Source organism: Porites lutea, chromosome 3 (genome assembly GCF_958299795.1).
Source record: "Porites lutea chromosome 3, jaPorLute2.1, whole genome shotgun sequence".
In the NCBI taxonomy this organism is placed as follows: Eukaryota; Metazoa; Cnidaria; class Anthozoa; order Scleractinia; family Poritidae; genus Porites; species Porites lutea.
Genome location: NC_133203.1, coordinates 29,133,542 through 29,145,068, shown reverse-complemented (window position 1 = coordinate 29,145,068; position 11,527 = coordinate 29,133,542). Strand labels below are relative to the sequence as shown.

The window sequence follows — 11,527 nt, the reverse complement described above, 5'->3', positions numbered from 1 at the left end:
AGATCACGTTTGGATTCGAAGGTAATAAGAAACAGTTTCAATTCAACTCCGACCTTGCAGAGAAGGTGAAGTCGGCGTCAGTTGCTCTCGGGAAGAGAAAATTAGACCTTGTTAAAACTCACCTGGAAGAACTAGACTCTGACATAAAGAAGCGCAACAAACTTATCAGACTGGCAGACAAGTCCGCCGCCGGTTGGGATTTGGTGAACGAGTATTTATCTGACGAGCTGGCTAGCGGGTCAGAGGACGAAAAGCGTATCCGCCGTGCCGAACAGAGGGCCCTTCGTAAACGCAACCAACGCCAACAGAAAGCGAAGCCATCCAAGCAAGGTTATTCACAACTCCAATCATCTACCGCAACCACCGGGTTTGCTGGCCAACATTCATCATCCTCCAGACCTATTTCTCGTACTTTTGGCGCTTTCAGCAAACCGAGACCAAGTGATATTTGTTTCGCCTGCGGCCAGCAAGGTCATTGGAGGTCTCAGTGTCAAGTTAATCCTCAAACCAGATCTTCAAGCTCGGGGCCGTCCTTTCCCAGTTCTTCTCGTCTTTCGGGCATTGGAGGTAAATAGGACCACAGAATTGAAAACTTGTTTTCCAAGGTTAGATATTAGCTTTACTCAATTTATTAGACATGTATCCTTCCTATTTGGAGTATTTCAGGGAAAGAGACTCTAGTTCATTAGTCTATTTCGATTATGATCGCAATCTATTTGAATTTGAACAGAATTCTACATTGCCAGTACTTAAGGGTAGACTTAGGTCCTGTTTAAGTTATTGGCACGCTATTGGTGCCAATAGTTTTGTTATCGACACTATTAAATTCGGTTATCGGATCCCATTCATTAGCACACCTTGTCAGGCGCGTTTTTCTAACAATCAGTCAGCTCTTAATAATGCGTCTTTCGTGGAGTCGGCTATCGCTGAATTAGTCCACACTCATGCCGTCATTGAGGTGCCCTTTATTCCACATGTAGTTAATCCGCTCTCTGTCTCGATACAGTCTTCAGGCAAGAAGAGGCTTATTCTGGACTTACGTCATGTCAATCATTTCATTTGGAAACAGAAGTTTAGGTGTGAAGATTGGAGAGTTTTATTATCACATGTTAATAAGAGCGATTACCTTTTCAGTTTCGATCTCAAGTCTGGATATCACCATATCGATATTTTTCCGGATCACCAAACTTTTCTGGGTTTCTCCTGGGTTTTTTCTGGTACCGTTCGGTATTTTTGTTTTGCATCACTTCCGTTCGGTCTAAGCTCAGCCCCATACGTCTTCACCAAGTGTCTCAGACCACTCGTTAAGTCTTGGAGGTCTTGCGGGATTAAAATTGTTGTGTTCCTCGACGATGGGTGCGGAAAAGGGGATTCACTGCCTATGGCCAAGGAAAATTCATTGTTTGTGCAATCATCCTTAAGCAGTGCGGGGTTTGTTGCGAACTCCGCCAAATCACTATGGAACCCCACTCAGGTGCTTGTTTGGTTGGGTTTAAACTGGGACTTAGTTATCGGTACCATTTCTATTACCGATAGACGTATTTGCAAATTTATCGCTCTGATTGACAAATTTCTTCTATCCGCACCTTATGTTACGGCTCGGGATTGTGCCGTTATCGCAGGTCATGTTATGTCCATGTCGCCAGTTTTGGGTAACCTGACTCGTCTCAAAACCCGTTTTCTTTACAAGGTCACAGAATCCCGCCGTAGTTGGGATTCCCGTTTTAATATCGGGCTTCATAATGATTGCCTCTCTGAAATATTTTTCTGGAAAAACAATATCGTTAGTCTTAATATGAGAGCTATTTTGCCTTATAATGCTCCCCTTTTGTTTAGCTATTCGGACGCTAGCAACGTCGCCTGCGGGGCTTTTGTTGTGGGCACTAATGAGGTGTCCCATCGTATGTGGACTGCTTGCGAAGCAGCTAAGAGCTCTACCTGGAGAGAACTTAAGGCTATACAATTTGCCTTAAGTGCGTTCAAAGCCTCGGTTCGGGGTAAGTGTGTAAAGTGGCATTCTGACAGCCAAGGGGCCGTTCGTATTGTGGAGATAGGGAGTCCTAGTGCAGAATTGCATTCTATTGCGCTTGATATTTTCTATTTTTGTCGAGCTTACAGTATTACACTTATTCCCCAGTGGGTTCCCAGGGAACTTAATGCTTGTGCTGATGCGATTAGCCACATTGTAGACTTCGATGACTGGTATACAACCCTTGAGTTCTTCGCACACTTGGACCGCCTTTGGGGCCCACATACAGTCGACAGGTTTGCGAATGCTGCCAACGCCCATCTTCCCAGATTCAATTCCAGGTTTCGCGTACCCGGCACTGAAGCTGTTGACGCATTTTCAATCTCGTGGAATGGAGAGAATAATTGGCTAGTCCCTCCCGTCCACTGCATTACTAGGGTGGTTCAGCATCTCCTTGTATGCGGTGCGGTTGGTACTTTAGTCGTCCCTTATTGGCCGTCTAATGTGTTTTGGCCTTTCTTGTTCGCAAATGCAATTCAATTCCAACCGTACGTCCTTGAGTACATTCATTTTCCCAACCCCTCAGGGATTTTTGCCCTCGGGTGTTACAAAGATTCACTCATTGGTTCAGACAGGTTTAACAGCGCGGTCCTGGCAGTCAGAATTGGCGCTAAGGGGCCTTAGTTTTTTCAAGCCGAGTGGCTTTAGGTTGGCCCACGTGTTTTTTATTCCGCTTGTTAGTTCATTTGTTCTCGTTTCGCATGAAACTAGCTCGCCGAGTGGCTTGTTTACCTTCGTTTTTGAGTTGGCCCATATGGCCTTAAATAGTTTTGCATCCGGTCAGCGGCATTACCAAGCGTCCATTTTTTATTGCTGTATTGACTCCCAGTGCCTGTAGTGAAGAATTTTGCCATATATTTTTGTTCTTATCCTCGTAGAAGTTCTCAAAGATGCCTTGCAGCCTAATTTTCAACAGGTTGAAGACAGGCGACTCCGGGCACTGGTTCAAGATCTCCCCGCAGTTCTTCTTAAATCCAAAGCCGACAGTACCGCGAGGAAGTACGAAAAGGGCTTCAATACGTGGAGAAAATGGGCTTCTCAGTTTAAAGAAATTGTAATATTTCCCGCTTCTAGTGTGTACGTTTCATTGTTTTTTCTTAGCTTGATTCAAGAATCTGCTTCTTGCAGTACTATTGATGAAGTCCATTATGGTCTCAAGTGGGTGCATGATTTGGCAGGTCTACCCGACCCCTGTAATTCCTCGTTAGTTTTACCTTTAATAGAATCTGCTAAGAGGCCTCTCAGTATCCCTGTTAAAAAGAAAGAGCCTGTGACCCCCGAGGCTATTCAGCTTTTATTTGCTAAGTATGGATCGTCTTCAGCTAGTTTGTCTGATTTACGAGTGCTTACTTTGTGTGTTTTAGGTTATGCAGGGTTTTTTCGCTTTAACGAGTTGGTCCAGTTACGCAGGTGTGATTTTCAGTTTGAGGATTCTTTTATGAGAATCTTTGTTCATCGAAGTAAGACTGACGTTTACAGGGATGGGGCTTGGGTTGTTATCGCTAAGACTTTCAAGCATACATGTCCGTATTTATTAGTTCAACGATATTTTGTGGCCGCTTCTTTTTCAGCTGACAGCGAAGAATTCATTTTTCGCCCTCTTGTTTTCCTTCGCGGTACCGGAGCTTATAAATTGCGCGGGTCCGTTCCTTTGTCTTATACTAGAGCTCGGGAGATAGTGCTTAGCGCTTTCGATTCCATCGGCCTTCCCAAGCAAGACTACGGTCTCCATAGCCTTAGGGCTGGAGGTGCCTCCGCTGCTGCTAATGCCCGAGTGCCTGACAGATTGTTTAAAAGACACGGCCGTTGGAAATCAGATAAGGCAAAAGACGGTTACATTAAGGATAATGTCCATTCATTGTTGTCGGTTTCGTTATCACTGGGTATTTAATTTTCCGTATTTCCCGTTCTTTTAGTTCGCACACGGCTCGTGTTGACACACCCCAATTAAGGTTGCTTGTTACATGATAAATGTTTTATATTCGTTTGAGCGGGGTAGCGAATTAGAATATAAATGTATTTATCATGGGTTATGTAACCTTTTCTTTGGGGTGTTACATGGTATGCTGTTACAATTGCTTCATTAGCGGTAGGCTATATATATTCGAGTTGTTCTCATTTATATTCATTCGCGTCTTACGACCGTCCCTACGCCCTCAAAATTAAATACCCAGTGACCAGGGGTTTCTCTTAGACGTAGTTTTTTGCATGCTGCTATATGAAAGGTTTAGCACGTTTTGTACGTTTACTGAATCATTGTTATACGAGCGTAGTTTAGATAATTTTGTAGGGTTGTTTTTCTTGCTGTAATTTTTTACATTTCCGAGTTTTCATTCTGTTTGTTGTATTATTTCCATCCATTCTGTTGATGAAGGCATAATAAAGAGGGTCGCACACGGCTCGTGTTGACACACCCCAATTAAGGTTGCTTGTTACATGATAAATGTTTTACATTCGTTTGAGCGGGGTAGCGAATTAGAATATAAGTGCACTTTCAGGGTGCTTCCAACATAAACTGCAGCACTGTTGTTTTTATCAGTGATGTTTGCCGCTTTTCATAACCAGTCTCCTCTAATAACTATGTTCATTATTAATGAGAAACTAGAATACTTCGTTTTGCAAGGAAAAAGACCTCTTTTCAGGTCTAATGAAAAAGCTTAAACCTGGCTTCATAATATTTTAGCGCTTCCGTCACGCAATCAGCAGTTTTAAAGCTTACCTTACTCGTACTTCATAGTTGACGTCCAGCGGTTTTACTGAAAACAAGGGTTTGGCTGGGGTGCTCAGTCTCGCAGGCTCATAAAACCTGGTCATATTGCATTTACTCGCGCATTTGCGGTTTCCGCTGTGTCCGACTCTCGAAGAAGAGCAAGATGGGCAAGTCAAGGAAAAGAAGTCGAGAACGACGGTATGAAAATCTAACTACTATTTTGCAATTTTTACCACACTCTTGCCATATTTTTCTGTTCAGATCATTGTTGTAAAATACTGCGCGCAAATTGAAGGCCACTGTTGTTTATATTTCCAGATCACGTTCCTATTTCTGGTCGCCAGCGAGAGAACAGAGAGAACGGTCACAGTGATCAGCGAGCCGAAGGCGATCTTCAAGCCGGTCAGTTAAGTGTGCTACTAATTCCTCTATTCAGCTTGATAAATTATTTGACATTAGATTCTCATAGAAAGACTGTAATTTCTCACGCGGTTATGGCTTCAAAAATCGCGACAAGGTCTTCACTATTGCAATGCGCAACTGTGTCAGAAGGAGTAAATAGACTAATAGAGAACAATGCATCAGATACATTGTCCTTGACAGATCTTAAAGGACATTTTTCTTTACGCAGATCTCGGAAATCGCAGTCGAAAAGATCTCGTTCACCGAATCGTCATCACAGACATGAAATGCATCAACGACCAAGGTAAAGCTAATTCGTTTTTTGTAAATCTGATACCCTGTGTTATATGATGAGCTGATCGGTGCATGTAAAAGTCACGCGGTCGAGTACATCACCACATTGTCACCAAGTATCAGCAAGTATATCACTGAGTACTATCGCAGATGTCAAGCAAACTAATAAGCGAAAATATTGTGGGCAGTGGGAGAAATAAAACGCTAAATGCACATCCTCGATCTTTAGATCAGTGTTTAGATACTATTTATTCTAGTAACCAAAGTATTTTCAGCGTGCTTTACTTCTGTCCAGTTTTTTCGAAGGCATTGACCATCACTTTCATGCTAACAATCGATACCGTGAAAGAGGTCGTGGAAATTTCGTGTTAAAAGAATGGGGGTGATCTTTGTTTACTTCAAATCGATTGGAACCTGTTTATTACATGAATCGTAGGATATTGAGCTAGCTTATTTCGAACTCTTACCTGAATGGCTCTATGAACGCTGTAAGGCAAGGATTGTGCATAATGTGGAAGAGGGTGATCAAACCAGGGAAGAGGCTAAGGAGCTTAGGCTTTTCGCCAAAGAGTTTGGACAAGGAGTTAGACAGCAAAGGGTGAGGGGTAAAACCCAAGAAAAAGCTGGAACACTACCCTTGGCTATTTCGATGATGAAAAGAATCATTGTGCCCCAAACTCAAAGTTTAAATACGCTTGAAGAACTCCAGGGCTTTGACGAAAAACGTGGTGATCACCTGGTTACCGGGACGTCTGTGGAAAACTACAGAGTTGTTTTTTTTAAAAGGAGAAGTTGTCGCTCTTAAGCATAACTACAGGACGTATCTGGAGCCTTTTTTTTCTAGCAATTGTCTGTGAAGATCTTCACAGCAGGAATGATTGTTTCTCGGAGGAAAAACTCAAAATAAATTGGCTTGAGCAATCAGAGGAAGATCCTTTAGTCTACAATGAAGGAAACTTTGACGATCAAAATTCACCAAAATGCATCATGGACCGGGTCTCTGTTGACCGGGAGGCTGAACAATTTACTTAAGAAGGAACGAAGAACGGCGTCTCAAGAATTTGGCTAACGGGCTTCTAGACAACGAATCAGACGACAGTGACGATGAGAGCCAGGAAGAGGAGAATCTTGCAGAAGTGGAAGAGGAAGAGCCTAGTAGCAGAACCCGGTTTGAGGCTGGACGCAGTAGATATGGGAGAAGAGTCACCAGATATCTTCTTTAAATACACGTTTTGCATTTTCAGCCACAATTTCACTATTGCGATGAAATGGAAAAGCTTAAGGTAACAATAATGAGACTACAAGTGGCAGAAATGAAATATTAGCATGCAAGAGTCACGTAAACACTTTTAGTGCTCGAGTGGAGTCTTTTTTTAATGTTTAACACCGGTCTCATTTTCTCGATAAGCCTTTCTCAAAGTCCTTCGTGGTTGTAGGTGGCCTTGTGCTCTCTTACCTTGTGCTTCGCGCCCGGTCTTGGCTCGCATTGTGTATATTTTTCTCCTTGCCAGCTCACCTTTCGAAGCTCGACTTGAAGGCAATTCTATTCGTTAATGAACAGTCTCAAAAATCAAACAATCGAACTTCGATCCACCTTTATTCATAATTGAAAATTCGATGGTGTAAGTATCGTGCCTTATATAGATTCTTTTGCCAAGTATTTAGATTCAGTCCTTTTATTCATTTCTTACGTGACGTTAACTTGCAGCCGTCGAAACGTGCAGATTTAGTTTTTTTATTTAATTGTCGTCTATATCTTGTCTATTTTTATCGCATTGTTTTATAGAGTGTTTTCTTTTGCTCATAACATCATACGAGTTTTACATTTCTCAACCAAGAAAGTTTTGTAAAAGTCAACTAATCAGGTAATGTGTAATGTCTGTAATGGACCGAGCATTTTTCAGAAGCAAGCAGCAGAATTCAAATAATAATCTTTAATACATCATGGAAGACAAGATGAGAACGTGATTCAGAATGAACAAATAAACATCTACTTGAGGTAAATACGCCTAGTTGTTATCAATGAATGATAATCGACGTCGGGAAACATAACTTGATCACATCTCTCCATGGGATCATAAAATTTACGTGGGATCAGGGATCAAATTTTGATACATTTTGGGATCAGGGATCAAAATTTGGAGCTAAAAATTGGGATCAGCGATGAAAAAATATACCTGGTTACGACCCTGAAATATGAAAGGAAAAACGAAAAGGATTCTGGTCGAAGTAGTAATACGACGTCATTCGTATTTTACACAGGGTTCAGACAGATTTTCGGGTCCAAAATTCAAGACTTTTTTCCAAAACAATAATTTCTTTTTACAGACTCAAGGTATCAAATAGGTGATCAAAAAGGAGCTTTGGACACCATCATGGCTGCCGTTTCATTGATTTGGAATACCAATACGGCAAACGTTACGTTACCTGAAAACGCTCTATTCTATAAAAGACAAGCCTGTATTTTGACAACTCTGTCAAGCAGACACTGAAGATGTCCCAGGGTGTCCGCTAGGTTTCACTGTACAAAGAAAGCGGTATGTAGCGGAGTTCGTTTTCAGACGCCGACGGCTCTATCACACGGACACAACCCTAGCAGACACCGTAGGTCTGTGCCTCGCAGTAAGAGAAATAAATTCAAGGTTTGACAATGTCCGAACTTTTTTTCGTATAGTTTTTGTGTAAAGAGCTTTTACACCAGTCCATTCATAATGCCTTTAATTAAGTCAAAGTATTGCTGATAAAAGCCGGCAAACAACAAAGAAAAATTACAGGGCTGGAGTTTTTCCATGCATGTTGGGAGCTCCCTAACGGCACACAACCTTTGTTTGCGATCAAAAACTACGACTGAAGTTACTGGGAAACGAATTATAGTGTAAACTGAATTCGTACCCAAACATAACAAGTAAACGATACGCATCCCACTTTAAACACTCAAGAAGCGTCGCGTCTCAGTCTGCTCAACTAATCGAAGGCCATTGGATTCGTAACTCCAATACAATAATAATATCGGTAAAATACACAGCGTAGGAAAAAGGATTATGCAACCTACGCTGTATTCTTCCAATCATGAATTTTAGATTTAACATCTTTTCCACTGCAAATACTTTCAATGAAAAAGTTTACAAAATAAGACGGCTAATGCACAACGTAAGAGAAGTGTCTTGAAATAAAGCATATGAATTATATTTCGCTGATTAAAACTACTATATAAAGTAAAATAATGAATTGCAAAGTGACCAAGCAATACTATTTGAATGCAACCTTCAAGATACTTAATACATATTAGTTACTCTAAAGCAATTGATTTGTTTTTAAATATTTTCGAGTTAAAGTTCTTTTACCAGAAAAACTCTCGAACTTCAGACTTTTAGTGCTTGTAACAACAAATATTCCTTAGCATTAAGAAACGGAGCATTTCCGCTTTGATGAACCAGTGTGAGAATATTGATATCTATAATATAGTATTATATAGCTACTTGTAGGTGAGTTTATATTTTTAATTATATATACCCTACAACAATAACTCATACATGTACTAAAAAAGATGAGGTTGCATTGATGGGGGAGTGAAACACGGCGATGTGGTATTACCACCTGAGTCAATATAGTAAAGCTGTTCTGTCTAAGTCTTGTTCCTTTCTTCTCACGCTTGTTGATATCAATTGCTTTCAAAGAAGAGTCTCGCTCGAGCCATAAACTTTCTCTCTTTTCTTTTTGCGACTGAATCTTATTGACTCGGTTGATTTCATTGACCGACAAAGTTGTGTTTACATGGCAATTATACTCACTTTGCAAGGCTCACTCTCCCCTCCAACTATTACAGCAACTTGACCCTCCATGGTCACTATCATGCCGCCCACCCAATTAGTCTTTACTTCCCCGAATTGAATCCTACGCACAAAGTCTCCCGCGGTGGTGAAAACCGCCATTACTGGATATGCCTTTTCTCTTTCGTACCCAGCCACAACAAACTGTTCACCTGTAGGATGGAAGGCAGCTCTCAAATGGTGATCTCCATTGAAGTCGACAGTGATTTTGGCCTCGTGTTTTCCCTTAAGAGTGAAAAGGTGGACGCTACAATCACCAGTGTCCATGACCATGATGTGATCCCCAGTAGCAGCGATATCTCTTGCACTCTTAATCAGTCCTCCTCCAAAGTTACGAACAAATCGTCCATCGCCTTTATATACTTCTACAACATCTCCTGATCCGGATCCTCTTAATACCAGGACTTTGCCTCTGCAAATTGTCAGTCTTCTGCCCTGTCCCCATGGCCCTTTTTTCACATGAAACTTGCGACGCAGGGAAGCTGCGGTGTTGAATATTTGGACTTCCATGTCATTTTCTTTAATCTCGAACTTCTGTAGTCCGATTAAGACATAGCTGTTGTCATATTCATCAGTAGCAATATCAAGAATATGCAGCTCAGTATTGCCCGCATCATCACTTTGCAGACTAACGCTGCGTAAGAAGTTTCCGTTGCTTTCAAACACCTTGACTGATTTATCTCCATCGTCCGCCACAATAAAGCGCTCTCGTGTATTCGTAGCGATACCCACAGGGCTCCTTAATCTCTGTTCCTTTTCACCATTCTGACCAAACGACCACGGTTTTACGAAACAGTGCTCCATGCCTTGTTTCCGTAAAAGTTTGGTGAGTCTTTCGTCGCGAATCGGATCAATTTTCTCTTTTCCCGTGTCAACGTAGGGCCATTCCTTAACGCCAAACCCCACCATAAGGGTGACATCGTAAATAACTCGATTTAAAAGGCAGACGGCAGAGATAACTTTCCGCCTTTCGTCTTTGCTAAATCGGGCCCAGAACCCTTTGTTGAGCTGCACGTCAAAGCACTCCTTAACAGTGGTCAAGGAGTGTAGTTCTTCAATGCACACTCTACAGGCTGGTAACGCATCCTGGGGACTGTCACAACTCTGTAGTATTGTTGCCATAACTCGATACTGCATGGCTAAAATGCGATCACACAAATCCAGTGCTTCATTGGCAAAGGCATCCCTCGCTTTCTCACGGGCGTATTCAAACCTTTTTTTCGCGATTTGTAGTTCTTTTCTTACCGAATCATCCAGCAGGTCGGTCTCATCTAAGGAACTCATTTGCCTAGTGAGAAAACGTGTCTGTCTTCCAGCTTTGTCAGCAGCGGCTTGCGCTGCGAAAGCATCCTCTTCATTCTCGACTCTTGTCTTTGATCTGTCAAACACTTCATACAAGTACTCGATACCTTCTGCAAAAGAGCTGAAGCTTGACAATAAGTCCTTTCTTGCTAGTCCATCCAACTTGGACTTAACATCGTCAATTTCACGCAAGATCAGGCGACGGAATTTCTGATCAACCACATCACCTTCTTTTAGCTTTTCCGCTGCGGCTGCTCTTCCTTTTCGCACAAGCAAACCGATAGTTGCTTTGAAAACTGTTGTCACTATTGCAGACATAATAACTGATGTTAAACACCACAGAAAAATGCTGTAACTGACTTAAAGCAGACAGGGCGAGTGCTGATTATATCAGCATAATCTCTCTGAGGTTTCTTAAGGAAGTCATTGCTATATCAGCTAGGTTTTGCAATAAAACTATTAACCCTTCAAGTCCCAATAGCGACTAACGTCAATTTTCTCCTAACGATATCCATACAATGTCAAGAGATTAGGTTATGAGAATGAATAAAATGATCACCTAAGGGAAAATGCCTTAATATTTTATCAAATTCTCTCAACTCATTCATGAAGGAAATGTATGGAGATCAGTTTGGAGAATTTGTATGTGGATATTGGGGCTTAAAGGGTTATAAGTCACGGTCTAATGGTTCAGTCAAAAATGGCCTAAATTAATGATGACACTACACTACCTTGAATTTTGAACTGATAATGTTAAATCTCACGACGATAAACTGATCGCGATTTTAACGGTATATAAACTACAAAAATGAGTCAAGTTTTATCAAGAGAAGCTAGGTGTCGTTTTAACTCGTGCCAAGAATTTGCTGATTGTTGGTAATATCAACTAACAAGGCATTTTAAAAATGTCACAATCTGATCTCAATAGTAGCTACACAAGTGTACCTACCGTTATGAGGG

General features: G+C 41.5%; 1 protein-coding gene across 2 annotated transcripts in view; it reads right to left on the bottom strand.

Annotated features, from left to right (window-relative positions):
* The window catches only part of LOC140930873 (uncharacterized), a 49,442-nt gene that overhangs the window by 19,723 nt on the left and 18,192 nt on the right, over positions 1 to 11,527 (bottom strand). Inside the window, exon 2 of one of the 2 annotated variants that reach the window (XM_073380585.1) lies at positions 10,754 to 10,872. The exons of the other annotated variant lie outside the window; for it this stretch is intronic. Within the exon in view, the coding sequence (XP_073236686.1) occupies positions 10,870 to 10,872 (3 nt within the window). The 3' untranslated portion in view covers positions 10,754 to 10,869. Of the gene's footprint in view, positions 1 to 10,753; positions 10,873 to 11,527 lie in introns of those variants that run through there. 2 annotated transcript variants of the gene reach the window in all.